At 33.5% G+C, this 21877-nt stretch overlaps 1 protein-coding gene across 1 annotated transcript in view; it reads right to left on the reverse strand.

The window, feature by feature from the left end:
• The window catches only part of LOC118205588 (nose resistant to fluoxetine protein 6-like), a 59822-nt gene that overhangs the window by 11042 nt on the left and 26903 nt on the right, over positions 1-21877 (reverse strand). The window contains exon 11 of the mRNA XM_085816803.1: positions 1544-1666. Coding sequence (XP_085672929.1) covers positions 1544-1666 — 123 coding nt within the window. The remainder of the gene's footprint in view (positions 1-1543; positions 1667-21877) is intronic.

A 21877-nucleotide genomic window follows, 5' to 3' on the forward strand; every position in this document is an offset into this window, starting at 1 on the left:
TACGTTTAATCAGTGATGAAACCAATCGGTCAGGAAAATAAGCTAAAAATGCTGGTGATAATAAAGACTACACCAATTAACAGACGTTATAAACCAGAAGAAGCTATAATTCAATAGTTATCAATGAGAAATATGGAAAGTAGTCTTCGAACTTATAACATGATATACCCAGAATCTGCAATTTCATGATACTTAAGAATGTTTCGAATTTTCTCCGAAAACAAAACTCTTCACTTTAAAAGAAGGTATCACTAGACGCCGTTAGAATGCACGAGTCGATAGAACAGACACTAGAGTTCCTGTGACAACCGAATTTGTCACAAGCCGAGGTGTGTTTCTCTAAAATAGGTATGCCCGGTTAATCTTCGGATTATCGTAACTTGGCGATTTTTTGGCGAATATTTGGCAATCAACCCTTCTACAGCAAACTGCTAGTTTTTTTTTTTTTTTTTTGACGCCATTCGCTATTTTGTTTTCACGAAGTAAAAGCATGTTTTTTTTTTTTTTTTTTTTTTTTTTTTTTTTATTATTTTTAACAATTTTTTCCGACAATCTGCTAGCCGAATTATGCTTATGCTAGAACTTTTATGGAACAAAAGTGCTTAATCATGACGAAGATTAGGTGCGAAATTGGGAGAAATTGCAGAATCGCCCACTGCTTGCCGCGTTTTTAAGAATTACACATACACGGTATCATCCATGTACACGTCGACATGTTTTCACTTAAAAAAAACATCTTAGAATTGCACAAAAATGGCATTGCGCACACTTTTGACTTTATCCATGTACACTACTTAAGTCCTAGCTAGTAACCTTTATCGCCTTACCAAAATGTCGCCAAACTACCTGTTACCATATTCCAAAGATTAGCCGTATGCGCATATTTTGCAAAACCTAAAGCCTCTTTTGTTAAGCCGCTCGAACCCCTAGCAAGAGGATGCAACATTTGTGGAAATTATAACGATATTACAAAGTAGAGGTTTGAAGTCAGTTTAAAGATATACTATATTACTACTGACACATGCAAGTTACGCAAGATTATTAACATTATTATTATTTTTTACTAATCAGGGTCTGTGTCGCAAAAAAATCTGATTTACGAACATTCCCGGAATGTAGCTCACTCGTGACGCAAAAACTCCATGTTGTGACATCAATTTCTAACAACTTAATTGCATTAAAATTACATCTTTATTTTTTAAGATTTTAGTTTATTCAGTCTTTAATGAAATCAGATTTATCAACAAATATTTAAATTTTCTTCCATCAGTAGCATGACATCTTCCAGAAAAAATATATTTATAACTAACTTAAGTTAATTCATAAGCGATTCTGAAACCTTCGCACAGCAGAAGGTCAAAGGAGAAAATAAATTGAATGTGTTGCGTCGTGGAATTTTCCAACGCGAAATTCGGCAATAGAAGGTCAGACAAGGAGTTTCATCTGTTATTGCAAAGAAGATTCTAAATAGGAATGATAATAGTCGAAACTGAAAGAATAAATTATTTTCAATGTACCACAAATAATATAAAATAAAACTTACTCTGGGTTGTTGAACACGTAAATAGGAAGTGGATGAAGCTCGTAATAAATATGTAACGAAGCAGATATTATAATTGCGGCTACAAAAAGCAAACCATTCATCATAAAAGCCAGTCGAGGATTCCTGAAAAAGAGTTAGAAATAAAATTAATATACTTTGACTACATAAAATTTGAAATCTGAACAAGTTAGAGATTTTATGAAACACGCAAAATATATTGTTAAGATCTATTGCAGGCATGTCAAACTTAGTATCGCGAGGGCCGGATTAAGACTTGATAAGTCCCTAAGCTATTTGATATATGGGTCCCTTTATAAGTCTGTTATACTATATTTTAATACTACATTTATAGTATACTTTAATTTTTTGCGGGGCCCCAAGAAAGTGGGGGACCCCAAGCTATAGTTTGTGTAGCTTATACGTAAATCCTGCACTTGGTATCTCAAGTATGTGTTCCACCGGGCTCTGCACGTATATTTAGTAAAATTTTCTATTTATTAGAAAAAGTAAGAGAAAGATGATGTGATATGAAATTTATAACAAAAACTGACCAAAATGTGTGATAATAAATTCGAAGGTCATATTTAGGTAACCTAAACAAATTGGAAATCAAAATTTTTGTATTTGTACTGTAACGTATTTGCGTTGCTACGCCACCAATATAATTCCACTAAGAAATGTAAAAGAAACCGCGCGCAAAGAATATCCGCAGACGATACACGCGCTTAAAATGTTTTTTCAGTTATCCTGTAAAGTTTTGACAAATAAAGTTGGTTGTTCGTTCGAAAAAATGGCGAGATTTCTTTAAAACTTCATTACAGAACGTAATTAAAATAAAATATTTAGCTTAGGAAATGGTTTCTTATGTTAATATATTAGGGAACGAGCAATTATATGCAGATTATTATGACAAATAGTGTCTATGTGAGTATCGTTTGCTTCATTTTATTGTTGCAAACAGCGTAAATTCCTTTTGCTTTTCTTCCTTTAGTTTTGAACTTTATGTGTGACAACAAGATATTTGATTGATAGAATTGTGTTTGTGACATCCGTGTAGAATGGCTCGCTTATTTTGTATCAATTATTTTGCATCGCTGACAAGTGTAATTTAATAAAAGTGTAGGAATACAGTCCATTTGTTGATTGATTATAGTTTGTGAAACATATTAAGTTTAATAGAAAACATATTGTTGGTCCTTCGAGCCGGATAGCTAATGAAGATAGTGACTGTTCTAAGTGTATTCTAACAACGCAAATATGTATATGGTTTGTGAAAATTATCCACTTTGTGAGGTAAGTGGATTTTGAACAAAAATTCGTTTAATTTGTTGTTAAATTTTAAGAACAATGTTGTAATACAACATAGAATTCGATTTCATTTTAATAATAGTGTTAAGTGATTTAAGAACAATTTCTGTTTTTGAATTGATCAATTATGAGTGATTATAACTTTTAAAACAAAAAGAGCGGTCTTACGCAGGAGTGTTACTAATTATGTAAAGAAAATTGAAACTATTTTAACTGCAGATGAAATTAATTTAATAGAACTAGAGGAATGTGTCGAATTATTGAAACAAAAAGAAACTGAGTTAAAGAAGCTTGATTCTGAAATCGAAAGTTTAATTACAGATACTAAAGAATTAGAAAGCGAAATAGATAATGTTCAGGAGTACACAGATAAAATTTATTTGTGGAAATTTAAAGGTGAAAAAATATTAAAAAATCAAAATAATAAAAATAATTCTAATAGTGTAATTTCAGAACAGGTTCTTGACAATATTAAATTACCCAAGTTAACATTACCGACTTTTGGTGGTAATATTACAGAATGGATAGCTTTTAAAGATCTTTTCAGTGCTTGTGTAAGAAATAATACAAATTTATCTAATGCTCAAAAATTGCAGTATTTGAAAGCTTCGTTGAAAGGTGAAGCATATCGCATTATTCAAACCATTCAAATTTCGGATTGTAATTTTGAAATAGCATGGAATCTGTTAGACGAAAGATATTCAAATAAGAGAGAACAAATTTTTGCATATATTAAACGTTTTTTAAGTTTACCAACTATTCAAAATGAATCAGCATTTGCTATTTTAAATTTAGTTGACAATATTAATGAAATAATTCGTTCTTTAGAAGTATTGAATCAAACCATTGATAATTTTGGTGACACTTTAATGATTTATTTAATTTTGCAAAAATTAGACCCTGCTACAAAATTATGGTGGGAACGTCAGTTAAAATGTAATGAAATTCCAAAACTTACGACTTTAATTGAGTTCCTAAAAACCTATGCAAGAACACTTCAAAATATCAAATCAACAAGTAATAAGGTACCTAAATCTGTGTTTCAAAATAAGAATAATGTTCTGGTTGCTACATTGGGTTGTGGTTATTGTAAAGAAGATCATAGTTTAGCCAAATGTTCGAAATTTCTAAATTTATCGGTTCAGCAAAGGATAGATTTTGCAAAATCTAATCGTTACTGTTTTAATTGTTTATCTAATATGCACTTGCTCAAAAAATGCAAGAGTTTAAATACATGTCAACATTGCTTTAAGAAGCATCACAGTATTTTGCACATTGTAAATAATTCAAAGAATAAAACTCAGTTAAACAGTATATCTCCGCCTACGCAATCTATCATTAAAAGAGATGAATTAACGAGTCCTAAGGACGTTTCAGCCACAGTTTGTGCCTCTCATTATGATTCGAATGCAAAAGGTAATCAAACCAGTCACATTTTATTGTGTACTGCTTTAATAAAGGTTCAAAATTCTAAGCAACAATTTGTGAAGTGTAGATGTTTATGTGACACTGGATCTCAGAGATCATTTATTTCAAGGGATTGTGTGAAGAAATTAGGATTACGAGTGAAAGATAATTCCATTTCTGTGTCATGTCTAGGAGAATTTAATACTATAAGTAATGGGGAAGTCGATTTAGTATTCACTTCTCATTTTAAAAGTGATATTCGTGTATCAACATCAGCTTTTGTACTGGACAAGGTGACAGATAACATTCCCTATGTATCTTTGCCATCAATCATCTTCGATAACTTCAGTGATTTACAATTAGCTGATCCATTATTTTACAAGTCACAACCAGTTGACATTTTATTTGCAGTAAATGTATTTCTGCATTTAATGACGGGAGAAATTGTCAAACGTGGTCCTGATCTACCATTTGCTCTAAATTCGAGGTTGGGATGGATAATTTCGGGTACTACAAATTTTGAATCTACAAATTTTGAGCCAGTATATGTAAATCATTTGAATACAAACACAGATGAGTTAGTAAATTCTTTCTGGGAGTTAGAAAAGTTTCCAAATGTACAACCTTTAACAAATGAAGAAAAACTTTGTGAAGAACATTTTAAAAACTCGCATTTTAGAGACACATCAGGTCGTTATTCAGTTGCATTACCATTCAAACATAATAGAGATATTCTAGGTGACTCCCGTGAAGTGGCGTACAGAAGATTTCAATACTTGGAGAAGAGGCTGTTATCTATGAAAGAAATTTACAACCAGTATATTCAGTTTATGAAAGAGTACTTTTCACTAGAACACGTAGAATTAGTGCCAGACACAGATTATGAATTAGAGAATAAACACTATTATATCCCACATCACTTTGTGTTGAAGGACTCTAGCTTAACAACAAAATTGAGAGTTGTTTTCGATGTGAGCGCTAAAACAACCACAGGTGTTTCTTTAAATGATACCCTAATGATAGGCCCAAAAATACAAGATGACTTAATTTGTATTTTACTAAGATTTAGACTTCATAACATTGCAATAACCGCTGATATTAAAATGATGTACAGACAGATAAAGGTTCATGAAAAAGATAGAGATTTTCAGAGAATATTATGGAGAGATAGCCCATATAAACAAATACAAGTTTGTCGTTTGAAAACAGTTACATATGGAACTGCAGCTGCTCCATATCTTGCAACCAAAGTGTTGAGTCAGTTAGCGATTGATGAAGGATTGAACTTTCCAAAGGCAAAGAATATAGTTTTAAGAGATTTTTATGTTGATGATATGTTAACTGGTGTAAAAGATAGTTCGGAAGGTATTGCATTGATAGACGAACTGCAACATCTGCTAAAAAGTGGTGGCTTTGAGCTTCACAAATGGTCGACAAGTGAACCGTCATTGTTAAAAACCTCTGGCTTAACAAACACAGATAGTGACAATATTCATCGTGTAATAGAAGACAAACCATTGAACGTTCTGGGATTGGAATGGCATCCGGACAATGATGAATTCAAATGTAATGTCGGTGTAATAGAGTATCAAAGTGTTCCGACTAAAAGAATTATTTTGTCATTCGTAGCAAAACTATTCGATCCATTGGGGTGGATAGCTCCGTTTGTAATTCTCGCTAAAATGATCCTTCAGCAATTGTGGAAATTACAGTTATCATGTGATGATCCTGTAACAGAAGAGATTGATCGAAATTGGAGAAATCTATGTAGAGATGTTAAACTTTTGAATTCTATAAATATACCTAGGAAAATTCTGCTACCTGATTATTTTCGATGTGAACTTCACGGATTTTGTGATGCGTCTGAAAGAGATTATGCAGCAGTTATTTATATCAAAACTTGCAATAACTCTGACATTAATGTTAAACTCGTAACAGCTAAAACTCGTGTAGCACCATTAAAATCTATTACGATTCCAAGACTGGAATTATGTGCAGCAGTGTTATTGGCACACTTAATTCAGTCTGTAAAAGCTGCATTAGTTATAAATTTTGATTTAGTGCAAGCTTGGAGTGATTCACAAATCGTGTTGTCATGGCTAAGGTCAGATCCTAAAAAATGGCAAGTATTCGTATCCAATAGAGTTTCTGAAATACAATCCATCTTACCACCTGAGAACTGGAGTTATGTTGATGGAAAGGAAAATCCAGCTGATTGTGCTTCACGTGGGTTATTTCCTGCAGAACTATTATCTCATCAATTGTGGTGGAATGGTCCTTCTTGGTTAAAGTGCAGTGAGATTGCCTTGTCTAAAAATATTCTTATAGATGAAGAGGCATTACCAGATGCACGTAAAACAGTCTCATTTGTAGTTTCTGAACCTGTACAGGAACTTGCTATTATATCAAATATATCTTCATTTCCAAAGTTACAACGCATATTTGCTTGGATATTAAGATTCATATCGAATTCTAAAGTAGCATATCTAGAAAGAAATACGTCTTTTTTATCTAGTAATGAAATTCGAGCTGCAACTTTCTGTATTGTCCGAATAATACAGCGATTTCACTTTTTTAAAGAAATTCAATGTTTGGAGTTGGGAAAGGACTTACCTACAAACAGCAACCTCCTTAGCTTGTGTCCAATTTTAGATGACAACAAAGTGTTACGTGTAGGAGGAAGACTGAAAAATGCGCAACTATCAGAAAATGAAAAACATCCAATCTTATTACCTTCAAAACACAATCTGACAGAAATCATAATTAGACACTTTCATGTCAAATATCTGCATGCATCACCGGAACTTCTTCTATCTTTAATTAGACAGCAATTTTGGATCATAGCTGCTAGATCTGCTATCCGAAAAGTAGTGAAATCTTGTATTACGTGTTGTAAACTTAGAGCTAAAACTGCAAGTCAAATAATGGCTGATCTAACGGAATCTAGAGTAACACAATCACGACCATTTCATCGAACTGGAATAGATTTTTCTGGACCGTTCATGATTAAATATCGTGCAGGACGTGGACAAAAATCATTTAAATATTACGTATGCTTATTTGTGTGTTTTGTAATCAAGGCAGTACATCTTGAAGTGGTAGAAGATTTGTCAACAAAGGCATTTTTAAGTGCATTGAAACGATTTATTGCAAGAAAAGGGAAACCATTTGAGATTTATAGTGACTGCGGTACTAACTTTAAAGGTGCAGACAAAGAAATCAGAAAATGTTTTTTGCAATGTAAGCAAAATCAAGAAATTCACAAATTTTTGTCTTTAGAGGAAATAAAATGGATATTCAACCCGCCATCATCTCCCCATTTTGGTGGACTATGGGAATCGGCAGTAAAGTTAATGAAATTACATCTAAGAAGGACTGTTGGTGATACTGTGCTGACCTATCCGGAATTTCAGACCTTGATAGCGCAGGTTGAGGCTTGTCTCAACTCTAGGCCATTGTGTCCAACATCGGCTGATCCAAATGATTTAACTGCATTAACACCTGGTCATTTCCTAATAGGAACGTCTTTAACTGCCATACCTGAACCAGACCTAAATTATAGTTCCTTCAATCACATTGACAGATGGCATGTGAGACAGTTTATTTTTCAGCACTTCTGGAAAAGATGGAGTCGAGAATACCTGTCTCAGCTTCAACAAAGACTTAAATGGCAAAAAAGTCAAAACAATTTAGAAGTCAATGACTTAGTCCTCATCAAAGAAGACAACCTTCCGCCTCTTAAATGGAGGTTAGGGAGAATAATTGCTGTTTATCCGGGCTCAGATCAAAGAGTCAGAGTTGCTAGTATTAAAACTGGACATGGTGTCATAAAACGACCAGTCGTGAAATTGTGTCCTCTTCCTATTCAGACTAAAAAACTATGAACTGCTTCGCATATAATATTTTGTATTATTTTTCTTATGTTTATCTTTATTACAGACTAAGAAGTTTCAAAATGCTCCAACTGTTGAAATCCCCTGGGATTTCAACGAGGGCCAGGATGTTTATGTGAGTATCGTTTGCTTCATTTTATTGTTGCAAACAGCGTAAATTCCTTTTGCTTTTCTTCCTTTAGTTTTGAACTTTATGTGTGGCAACAAGATATTTGATTGATAGAATTGTGTTTGTGACAACCATGTAGAATGGCTCGCTTATTTTGTATCAATTATTTTGCATCGCTGACAAGTGTAATTTAATAAAAGTGTAGGAATACAGTCCATTTGTTGATTGATTATAGTTTGTGAAACATATTAAGTTTAATAGAAAACAAATAGTGATAAATCTATTTTTTTTTAACTGAAAAACCTATTCATTGAGTATTCATGGAATTCGTGTTCTAGAAAGCACTCGTAGGCTTCGATATTGGTACACAGTCATCTCGTAATATTATTCGAATTAATAAGAAATGAAAGATATTTGTATTTAAATTAATTTTTTGAGCGATTAGCCAGATTATGGTTTCAAAGTAATAAACCTTCATGAGGATATTAATAACGAATTTTTAGACTTTAAAAAAAAAACCTATTACTTTTGTGGAAATTCTTTCAGCATGCTAAATGCAGCAAAATCATAAATTAAAGACACCAACAAATCGCAAAATAAGTTGAAAAGAATAAAATTCTAATTTATTTATTAAAAGACCAATCAATGAAAATTAAAAATGACAACAAAAATCTCTATACTTATATTTAATAAGTATATATAGAGAAGGAAAGTACAAAAAGTAAGATTTTGTAGTTTTTGGAAAACTGACTTCGTTATAACGGCTGAGGAAATAAAGCTGGGTGGACTTTTGTGAACATCGTGTATATTATGTATATTATATATATATGTGTGTGTGTGTGTGTGTGTGTGTGTGTGTGTGTGATGTACCAGCTTTAGTCGTAGCTTAAATTATCAGACGATAAGTTTAAAAAAAAAACAGGATCTATTTATTATTATTCAGGAGAAATAGCAGTTACAAAACCAGATATCCGGAGTAAATAAAAAGAATTACTAATAATTTTTTGTATGAAGTTTACTGCACCGTGACATTTAAGAAAAAGCCCCCGATATTCCTTTGCGAGTTCTTTTATAGCCTCTGGAAAGGCGGAGCTTCAAAGAAATGACGTCAGCCTCGTCAGCCAATCCAGTTCGCTTTAAACATTTCCAGAACATTCTATAACTGTATGTGTAGAAAAGGCGGGAAAAACAACTTGACTACGGGGCTGTGGATTTAATTCCACGTACTTTCAAATAAGAGAACGTCGCCATTAAAAATGAAAAGAACATTCAGTTAGAATTTTAAGTGTATTCTTGACTATGGAATTTTATTATTACATATATATTACGTGTATATGTATACATACATATATTTTTATAGAGAGAGAGAGAGAAAGATAAAGAGAGAGATGAATAGATAGATATATCTGCCACCATCCCAAAAGGAAGAATGAAATTCCAATAAATATAACCTACATAGCAGAAACAGAGTAAGCTTTCCCAAAAACGCACATGCATATTTTTAAGGTTTTAACCAGCAAGTTAAGAAACTGTTCATAAATTTGGAAGAAAATAGACTTCAAAATTATAGCGCATACTCATCTTATGTACGAGCGAATAATCAAAATGAAAATATATTACTCGTATAACAAAGGTTAAAAATAAGTAAATTCATTTCTTAGTAGCTTATTCAGCTCTTGAAAACTAAAATAGTATTTTCTATTATGTTGTATATCTTTGTGCTTTTTTTTCCTTTGCTTTTGTTTTGTTGTATATTAATTTTTGTCTATTTTGCATTATTATGTATTTGTTTTAATTATTTTTTTAATTTATTTAGTGAATAATTTACTTATAGTTTTAGTATTTCTTTTACATCATCTATATGTTTTACTGTGTAGTTATTTACTTCTTTAAATCAGTCCTTAGAAATTAATTTATCTTTAAATGTCTTTTTATTATGTAATATTAGTAGTGTTGGATGTATATTTAATATTTGCATTTCTTTTTTCTTTGCATATTTTATTTTCTCACTGTTTAATTTTATGTTATGATTTACAATAATCTTGTTACTGGCAACGTGCGTTATTTTACTATTATGTTTGTGTGAATAGCAACAGTTGTTCATGTTTATGTTTCAGTAGAATAGCGTTCTTAGCCGCACTGCGCTGCAGTCAATTTTTTCGTTTAAATATTTCATGTTTTAGAATAGCAATAAAGTTTATTATACAAAGCTGATGCTTTTTAGTTCAAGGCAACTATTTGGTTCCCCAGGTGAAGCATATAATGCTATTTAAAGTGTTATTATTATATGCTTTAGAACTGTGTTTAACGAACTTTTAAGTACTGGTACTGCGAATCGTCTGCGTGACGTTAGAAAGATAAGCGGAAGTATTTTTTGCTGCTTAAATATCTTGTTGAAGTTATTTGTGCTTATTAATCATTATTCATGGTAATAATGACAGAATTAAGTGAATCTGATCTTAAAAGATTAAGAGGACGTACGAAATCTACCCTAACGCGGCTTCACAATAGTTTCAGTAATCAGCTAAGTTTAACGGAATTAAAAGCGCGATTAGAAAGAATTGAACAAATATTTAAGGACTTTGATCAATATGATGCTGCTTTACCCGAAGAAGCTTTTGAAACTGCTGAATTCGAAGCTAAATATTTTGAAACGAAAGTAATGTATCAATCCGCTATTGAATCCGTAACGGCCAGAAATGTTTTGATTTCAAATCCCACTGCAGTTAAGGCTAGCTTTAAACTTCCTCGTTTAAACATTCCGAGTTTCAATGGTAAATATACTGATTGGCTTAATTTTAAAGATCTGTACATGGCGACAGTTCATACCAATCAGTCATTAGCGAAAATTCAAATGTTTGATAGGGCTTTTAACAGACGAACCAGCTGCTATTATTAAGCACATTCCGATTTCCGAAACTACATACAATGAGGCTTGGGACAAATTGATGAATCGTTATGATAGAAAAAAATCAAATTGTAATGTCGCTTGTCAGCACATTTCTTCAGCAACCCAAAATTACTAGCGCTGATTCTGTTAATCTAAGAAAACTAGCTGACACATGTGATGAAGTTATCCGTGGATTAAAATCTCTTGGCGAAAAGGCTTCGTCTAGACATGTTTGACTAATTTATTTTTTGTTAGAAAAGGTCGATCCGGAAACGCGCCATTTATGGTCACACAAAAAAATGGTGAAGAATTTCCTACCTTAGATTGTTTTTTGGAATTCTTAAACTCAAGATGTGTTTCACTTGAAAAATGTTAAACACTCATAATACTGAAAAGCGAGTATTGCATAAAAATCAGTGCTCTGTTTCGAAGAATGTTTCACATAATAATAAACATCCCGTTCTGAAATGTCAGCACTGCAATGATTCTCATACTTTATCAAAGTGTTATAAATTTAAAATTGCAGATATTACGACTAGAAAAAATATCATCCGGAAGAATTTATTATGCTTCAATTGTTTCGGAAATCATCAATTAAAATTTTGTTCATCACAGAATTTGTGTTCTATGTGTAAAGCAAAACACCATACTTTACTGCATGAAGATATTAAAAGTATAACGTAGTGGTGTCAAATTCATCTCCATCTGATGAACAAATTTCTAATTCAGACGAACAAAATACCATTTCGAGTTTTTCTATTCAGGGTCAGAGTACTTAATTTTTACCAACAGCGGCAGTAATAATTTACGATTCTGCTGTCAAGGTCACGAATGTATCATTCTTTTTGACAGTGGAAGTGAAGCTTCTTTCATCAGTGAATCATTTATTCGACTATGAAATATAGGCAGACAAAATGGTCGTATTTGCGTGAAGGGACTTGGTGATTCTGAAGCAGCTTTGACTCGTGGTTATGCAAATGTAAAATTGTTTCCGAAATCTGAGTTTAATAAGCAAATGTTGTTTTAATACTAGCATATATTCTTAAAAAATTAACTTCGCATTTGCCTTCAGTAAAGATTGACAGCAAAGACCTTGATTATTTGAATTCAATTAATCTTGCAGATCCGAATTTCAGTGCGCCGAAGCAAATAGACATGATAATTGGAGCTATTTCTTTTCTCTGCTTCAACCAGGGCAGATTGTTGGCTATAAAAATGTAATTGCGCAAAATACTGTTTTTGGTTGGATTGTATCAGGCAGAATTAAAACAGAAGGCAATACTCCGCATCTCATTTGTGTTAATCGCATTAGTTTACATATTGAGGATAACGTCGATGCAACACTTAAGCGCTTTTTGGGAGCTGGAAGAATGAACGTTCCAAAATCAGAAATCAACAGTTGAAGAAGAGTTTTGTGAGAATCATTTTAAAGAAAATTATCGAGTAAACGAAAACGGCAGATTTGTTGTCCGGCTGCCCATTTTCAGTAAAGCTGAAGAGTTAGGCGACTCTCAACCTTTGGCTATTTCTCGTCTTCTATCCATGGAAAGAAAATTTGATTTAGATAAAGAATTTGGTAGGCAATACAAGGAATTCATGCAAGAAACGAAACTTTAAATCATATGGTTCCAGTTGTTCAGACTGAAGAAAATAAGCAAATATATTACCTACCACATCATGCTGTTGTTAAACCAAGTAGCTCTACCACTAAACTTCGTGTAGTATTTGACGGTTCATGTAAACCTAAAAATTCAGTTTCTTTGAACTCTGTTTTAGGGGTAGGTGCAACAATACAACGAGATATTAATATTTTCAATATTCCTCAACTTTCGTATACATAAAATAGCTTTTTCTGCTGTCATAGAAATAATGTACCGCCAGATTTTAGTAGATAATGAGGATCAACATTTACAAAGAATTGTTGAGAGCATCTGTTAATTTAAAAATGCAGACATATAAATTATGTACAGTTACTTATGGCACTGCATCTGCACTATTTTTAGCAACACGCTGTTTGTGGCAAATTGCTTTGCATGCAGAACATGATCATCCTCATGTATCTTCCGTTCTTAAAAATGATTTCTATGTAGATGATTGTTTATCTGAATCAAACAGTTTACAGGAAGCAGTTGACCTACGTTCTAAGCTTTCACAGCTATTAGAGAAACGTGGATTCAGTTTAAGGAAATGGAGATTAAACTGCTCTAAGCTTCTCGAAAATTTATCCATTGATAATCATGAAGAAGGTGACCTGGAAGTTCACTAAGATGAATGTGCCAGAACTTTAGGGCTGTTTTGAACTCTACAGAAGACGTATTCTTATTTAACATTTCTATGGATTTCGGTACTGAAATTACTAAAAGAAGGGTCAAGTTGGAAACATTTTATCAGCAGTTGTGGTTTTTAAAACTTGACTGGGATGCCCCACTGCCTAAAGAATGGGAAAAGAAGTTGCAGCGACTTCAAGAAGATCTTAAGGTTCTCAGAAATGTTAAAATTTCGAGGTGGCTTCAAACTACGTCTAACCACATCTATCTGCATGGGTTTTGCGACGCGTCAGAATCTGCTTACGCTGCTGTCATCTGTTGTGTTCAACCAACATCTCACGACAGAAATAAAGTCAATTTGGTCAACATCCTCGAAAATGGAAGCCTTTTGTGGCAAACAGGACTTCAGAAATGTTAGATGCTATTCCCTATCAACAATGGAGCTATATTTCGTCGAAACAAAATCATGCCGATCTTTCTTCTAAAAGAATCGATCCTAAACTTCTACCGAGCATATCCCTATGGTGGCATGGGCCATCATTCTTCGCGTTCGACAGTTCAAAGTGGCCTCTACAATGTTCTGTCAGTAATGAGACCAATAGTGATGCAACTGTCTTAACTGAACAAAGGAAATGAGACCAATAGTGATGCAACTGTCTTAACTGAACAAAGGACAACATCAATTTTTTGTACAACAGCTTATTTGACTAATGACACTCTGGTCAGTTTATTTCAGAACTATTATTCTTTATCTAAAATAGTTAATGTAATTTCTTTTATTTCTAGGTGCAAAGAACGGGTCTTTGGTTCTGAAGATAATAGGTTAAAAAATCCTGCAGTAGTACCTTCATCTAATGAAAGGCAAGCAGCTATGACGTTGATCATTAAATGGATCCAGTTTGTGCACTTCCATAAAGATATAAAGGATCTCAAAAATAATTCATCTTTAAGTCCTAAAAGTGTTTTAAGCTCACTTTTTCCTTTTCCAGATGATGAGGGGGTTTTACAGGTGGGAGATCGGCTGCAAAATTCTGACTTATCATTCAATGCTAAACATCCCATAACTATCCCAAGTCAACACAGGATTGCCTTGTTACTTGTTAAACAATATCATGTAACTTATATGCATACAAGGCCCAGTTTACTAGCTAACATTTTAAAGCAAAACTATTGGATTGCAAATGGTAAGAACTTATTCAGTCTTTTATCCATAAATGTATTGGTCGTCAGTGTTGTCACAGATATAAATTGTCATCTAATAATCAATTAATGGCAATGTTAGAGTTGTTACAGTAAAAACTGTTAATAGTTATTTTAAAAGACTTGTAGTAAAACTTTTACCATTGCCAATGCATCGGAAATGATCTATTTATTGTTAATGCAATGGCAAGGGTGGGAGTTAATGTTGGATGTATATTTAATACTCGTATTTGCATTTCTTTTTTTCTTTGTATATTTTATTTTCTCACTGTTTAATTTTATGTTATGATTTACAATAATCTTGTTACTGGCAACGTGCTTTATTTTACTATTAAGTTTGTGTGAATGGCAACAGTTGTTCATGTTTATGTTTCAGTAGAATAGCGTTCTTAGCCGCACTGCATTGGAGGGAATGCGTCCTTGTGGCTTAACTTGTAAATAACGTTATTTTGAGTTGGAGCATAAGGCGCCAAAGGTAAACCAAACTTCAAGAAGAAGAAGAAGTAGCCGCACTGCGCTGCAGGCAATTTTTTCTCTTAAATATTTCATGTTTTAGAATAGCAATAAAGTTTATTATACAAAGCTGATGCTTTTTAGTTCAAGGCAACTAAGTAGGCTCTCGTAAATAGACCTTCAGCTTGTGCTGATTATATGTAAATAAATAATTAATGACCGAGTTCGTAAACAACTAATGGAAACAAGTGTACATTAACTTCAAGGACGTAACTTGAGAATTTCGATTTTCAGTGTGAAGGGAAGTTGGCTAAATCCCAAAGTAGGCTGCATCAGTCGATGCTGTGTTTACTTCTCTTATGCTTGGACACGCCTTTTTATGACGTAATATTGGTTACGCCTCTCCTTAAAAACAAGTTATAAGTATGCTATAGCTTCCTATTTAAAGAAAACTTAAATGAAGTTTTAACTGAGTTGAAATAGTAGGTTTATAATGTTCTGCGCGAGATTTTTTTAATTAAAAATGTACTTTTGTGTGGTGTGTGGTAGTGTTAGCATTTAACGCAACGAATTATCTCTGACAAATGCATTATTAAGATACCAAACGATTGAAAACGATCATTACCAAACGATTGAAAACGATCTTTACCAAACGATTCAAAATATTGAATGCATGAGTTAAAAATTATAACCGTAACTTCTGAAAATACAGAAAAGAATTCTTTTGCTTAAAGAATGTTTTGATTATTGATGAGTGTGTCAAAATCGGTGCTTACTGCAGAATGGATGACAATCTGAGTCTGGATTTTTTTAATCAGTTCGAGCGAAGAGGCAAAAAGAGCGTTATTGAGTGGTGTATGGAGAAAAGTTTGATTGCAATATCGTATAAGTGCCCAATTTGTGGAACAAATGTGAAACTAGTAGAGAGACAGTTTTGAGACGCATAGACGATTTTGAGTGATGCGCAATGCCGAGTTTGTGCAATTCTGAGATTTTTTTTAAGTGAAAATTGATCGATGTGCCATGGGCAAAGCCAATGTCGTGCGCGATGCGGAGTTTGTGCAATTCTGCGATGTTTTTTTAAGTGAAAATAGATCGATGTGCACGTAGGCAAAGACAGTGTGGTGTGCAATGCCGAGGTTGTGCCCGATGCTGAGTTTGAGCATTTCTGGGATGTTTTTTGAAGTCAAAATAGATGGATGTCCACATGGGCAAGCCAATGTGGTGCGCAATGCCGAGGATATGCTCGATGCCGAGTTTGTACAATTCTGGGATGTTTTTTGAAGTGAAAATAGATCGATGTGCACATGGGCAAGCCAATGTGGTGCGCAATACCAAGGTTGTGCGTGATGCCGAGTTTGTGCAATTCTGGGATGTTTTTTGAAGTGAAAATAGATCGATGTGCACATGGGCAAGCCAATGTGGTGCGCAATACCGAGGATGTGCGAGATGCCGAGTTTGTACAATTCTGGGATGTTTTTTGAAGTGAAAATAGATCGATGTGCACATGGGCAAGCCAATGCGCTGCGCAATGCCAAGGTTGTGCGCGATGCCGAGTTTGTGCAACTCTGAGATTTTTTTAAGTGAAAATTGATCGATGTGCACATGGGCAAGCCAATGCGCTGCGCAATGCCCAGGTTGTGCGCGATGCCGAATTTGTGCAATTCTGGGATTTTTTTTAAGTGAAAATGGATCGATGCGCACATGGGTAAAGCCAGTGTGGTGCGCAATACCGAGTTTGTGCAATTCTGGGATTTTTTAAGTGAAAATAGATCGATGTGTACATGGGCAAAGCCAATGTGGTGCGCGATGCCGAGTTTGTGCAATTTTGGGATGTTTTTTTAAGTGAAAATAGATCGATGTGCAATGGGCAAAGCCAGTGTGGTGTTTAATGCCGAGTTTGTGCAATTCTGGGATTTTTTAAGTGAAAATAGATCGATGTGTACATGGGCAAAGCGAATGTGGTGCGCAATGCCGAGGTTGTGCCCGATGCCGAGTTTGTGCAATTCTGGGATGTTTTTTGAAGTGAATATAGATCAATGTGCACATGGGCAAGCCAATGTGGTGCGCAATGCCGAGGATGTGCGCGATGCCGAGTTTGTACAATTCTGGGATGTTTTCTGAAATGAAAATAGATCGATGTTCACATGGGCAAGCCAATGTGGTGCGCAATGCCAAGGTTGTGCGCGATGCCGAGTTTGTGCAATTCTGGGATGTTTTTTGAAGTGTAAATAGATCGATGTGCACATGGGCAAGCCAATGTGGTGCGCAATGCCGAGGTTGTGCGTGATGCCGAGTTTGTGCAACTCTGGGATGCTTTTTTAAGTGAAAATAGATCGACGTGCATATGGTCAAAGTCGATGTGGTGCGCAATGCCGATTTTGAGCAATTCTCTGATTTTGCTTTAAGTGAAAATAGATGGATGAGCACATGGACACCGAGTTTGTGGAATTCTTTGATGTTTTTCGAGCGAATACTGATCTTTGTGTAAAAGGGAAAACGAGGTTGTGTGTGATGCCGAGCAGTAATGTAACTTTATTTATGTGCAATGTTTAACATATCGTTAGTGTATTTTAAATTTGTATTGTTGTTTCAATTGTGAATTATATTTAAGACGACATTTCTCATTTAAATTGTATTTTTAATTTTTTGGCTTTGATATGCTTATAACGCTTTCCGACTTACGACATATATCGATAGCCCGACGATCTACTCAAGAGTAGCAAAATTGTTAACTTTAAATCTTGAAGTAACGTTTACCTCATATTTTAATACGTAGTGTTTGGTATCGTAATTGCACTTGATAATATGAGTTTATTGATAATATGTGTGTGTGTGCGTATGTGAAGCATTGCTTAGTGTTCTAAGTTTGTAGTATTTATTTTATTATATTATTTTCTTTCATTCTGAGAAATTAAATTTTTTTATTTATTAATGCGTAGAATTCTAGCATGCCTACACAGAATATGGCGTGATTTAGGAATTTTAGAAACTGATATGAAAGCTGTGTAATGATGTTCATATGCAATAAAAAATATTCTTCTTTTTCTATTAATGTAAAGTTTAAAATTTTTAGAAATAATGAAAATTGTCTAATTAATAGTATGTAAAGAATTATGTCGTTACTTAGCAAGAAGGTAATTTGTGAAAATGATAAAATTGAAATGTTCCACAATATGAGTTTAAATTTTTAAAAAAATATTTTATTTGTATAAATACGAGTAAAAAAATTAATAAAAATAATAATAATAAAAATAATAATTTAATAAAAATCTTTGAAAATATTGAAGCACTACAAGTATTAGAGACTGCGACGTTGTTTATTAATAATTGGTAGAATTCGCTCACTGTATCATGTTAATTTTAAATATAAACAATTTATTGTACTTATTATCAGTAACGCCTAAGCTTAAATGTTATAAATGTAAATTAAAAGTAAAGAATTTGATATTAATTTACAATAATAAACAATTTATTATTGTTATTTTTAAGAGAAAATAGAAAGTACACGTAGTGTAAATGCGAGACTACATTGTGACGTCATAAGCTTAGTCCCACCCATTTATGGACGTCACACAGCTTCTCCTACTGAACTTTGTTGATGCAGCCTATTCTGCGCTTTTACCAGGGAAGTTTTCCTTTCAACAAAGTAGAAAAACTCATGTGTATTTTATAACAAGAAGCTGCTTCTGGATTAATAGACCTTTCGGTAAAAGCGCAGAATAGGCTGCATCAGCAAAGTTCAGTAGGCGGAGCTGTGTGACGTCCATAAATGGGTGGGACTAAGCTTGTGACGTCACAATGTAGTCTCGCATTTACACTACGCGTACTTTCTATTTTCTCTTAAAAATAACAATAATAAATTGTTTATTATTGTAAATTAATATCAAATTTTTTACTTTTAATTTAAATAACATTTAAATAATAAATTGTTTATATTTAAAATTACCATGATACAGTGAGCGAATTCTACCAATTGTTAAAACGATAAACAACGTCGCAGTCTCTAATTGTTGTAGAGCTTCAATATTTTCAAAGATTTTCATTAAAGCATTTATACAAATAAAAAAAAAATAATTTGAATTCATATTGTAGAACATTTCAATTTTATCATTTTACAAATTACCTTCTTGCTGCGTAACGACATAATTCCTTACATACCAATAATTAGACAATTTTCATTATTTTCTAAAAATTTTTAACCTTACATTAATAAAAAAAGAAGAATATTTTTATTGCATATGAACATCATTACACAGCTTTCATATCAGTTTCTAAAATTCCTAAATCACGCCATATTCTGTGTAGGCATATTAGAATTTTACGCATTAATAAATAAAAAAAATCTAATTTCTCAGAATGAAAGAAAATAATATAATAAAATAAATACTACAAACTTAGAACACTAAGCAATGCTTCACATACGCACACACACACATATTATCAAGTGCAGTTACGATACCAAACATTACGTATTAAAATATGAGGCAAACGTTACTTCAAGGGTTAAAGTTTACAGTTTTGCTACTGTTGAGTAGATCGTCGGGCTATCGATATATATCGTAAGTCGGAAAGCGTTATAAACATATCAAAACCAAACACTTAAAAATACAATTTAAATAACAAATAAGGTGTCTCAAATATGATTTACACTTAACACAATAATACAAATTTAAAATACGCAAACGATATGTTAAACATTGCACATAAATAAAGTTACATTACTGCTCAGCATCACACACAACCTCGTTTTCTCTTTTGCACAACGATCAGTATTCGCTCGAAAAACATCAAAGAATTAAACAAACTCGATGTCCATGCGCTCATCCATCTATTTTCACTTAAAGAAAAATCAGAGAATTGCTCAACCTCGGCATTTCGCGCCACATTGGCTTTGCCCGTGTACACATCGATCTATTTTCACTTAAAAAACATCCCAGAATTGCACAAACTCGGCATCGCACACCACATTGGCTTTGCCCATGTGCACCTTGATCTATTTTCACTTAAAAAAAATCCCAGAATTGCACAAACTCGGCTTCGCGCACAAACTCGGCATTGCGCACCACATTGGCTTTGCCTATGTGCACATCAATCTGTTTTCACTTAAAAAAAACATCTCAGAGTTGCACAAAGTCGGCATTGCGCACCACTCAAAACCGTCTTTACGTCTCAAAACCGTCTCTCTACTAGTTTCATATTTGTTCCACAAATTGGGCGCTTATACGATATTGCAATCAAACTCTTCTCCATACACCACTCAATAACGCTCTTTTTGCCTCTTCGTTCGAACTGATTAAAAAAATCCAGATTCAGATAGTCATCCATCTGCAGTAAGCACCGATTTTGACACACTCATCAATAATCAAAACATTCTTTAAGCAAAAGAATTCTTTTCTGTATTTTCAGAAGTTACGGTTATAATTTTTAACTCATGCATTCAATATTTTGAATCGTTTGGTAATGATCGTTTTCAATCGTTTGGTAATGATCGTTTTCAATCGTTTGGTATCTTAATAATGCATTTGTCAGAGATAATTCGTTGCGTTAAATGCTAACACTACCACACACCACACAAAAGTAGATTTATAATTAAAAAAATCTCGCGCAGAACATTATAAACCTACTATTTCAACACAGTTAAAACTTCATTTAAGTTTTCTTTAAATACGAAGCTATAGCATACTTATAACTTGTTTTTAAGGAGAGGCGTAACCAATATTACGTCATAAAAAGGCGTGTCCAAGCATAAGAGAAGTAAACACAGCATCGACTGATGCAGCCTATTCTGCGATTTAGCCGACCTTTCAAACGTAAATGCCTATACATTACAACTAAATTTTCAAAAACAATCGTGGTCATTTCTAGAGAAAGCGGGACTTGTTGAGTATCATGGTCAATGTTTTCTCTGCGTCCCTGAAAGTGAAGATTCCAGCTGTGAGTCATTTACGGTTTAGGCATGCTACACACTTTTCCTTCTATCCAAACTGACAAATATATATGCATATTTTTTATTACAAGTTCTTTATGTTAGAAAGTTTTCTAAGAAAATTTTTTAAATAATATAAGTATCCGAAAGTCCTGTAACATTCAGCTGAATTAATACTTTTTAAATTCCTAAAGATACTTAGGTACACGTGAGATGCGAAACAAGAAGAAATCATTTCTTTGTTTGTTGTTTTTCTGTGTTTTAAAACAAATTACTACTCTAATAACTGAAAAATATTGTGTTGAAAATAGTCGTGTTAAAATGTTTGCGAGATCCTTTTATTTTTTGAATCAACAAATCCAAAATACGTTTTTCATTGCAAAATTCTTTAGGCTTCAGATATTTTTGAAATAATATGTTTAATATTTATACAAAATACTAATATGTATATGTATATATAAATATATATATATTTTCACCTGAGAAAAATCTTCGCCGTTTTTAAAATTACATTGAGATGCCTTCAAAACTTTGCCGTCACTTAACTCAGCCACCCGACATGGTCATATAGTTGTTATTGTTGTTGCTGAAACTTATCAGAATAAGTCCACAAATTTTATTGTCGCAAGGAGTCCGCGATTGCGTCAGTCACTGGCAGCGGCTTTGAACACCAGTCCGACTTTGCTCAGTTCCGCCCCAATTCGGAAGGAAGCAACCCGCGGGACGGATCCAAGGGTCTCACCCAGATTTCCCTCTTCAACCAATCTCTCTAAGGACTTTCGGCGCGCCGTATATTTTGAGTGTCCCCATATCGTACAGACACTATACAGTTACAAGCAGCCATGCCTTCGCTGTGATTCGAATCCGGGCCCTTTGAT

Source organism: Stegodyphus dumicola, chromosome 5 (genome assembly GCF_044657685.1).
Source record: "Stegodyphus dumicola isolate Sdum_Otavi_A_Nest chromosome 5, ASM4465768v1".
Lineage (NCBI taxonomy): Eukaryota > Metazoa > Arthropoda > Arachnida > Araneae > Eresidae > Stegodyphus > Stegodyphus dumicola.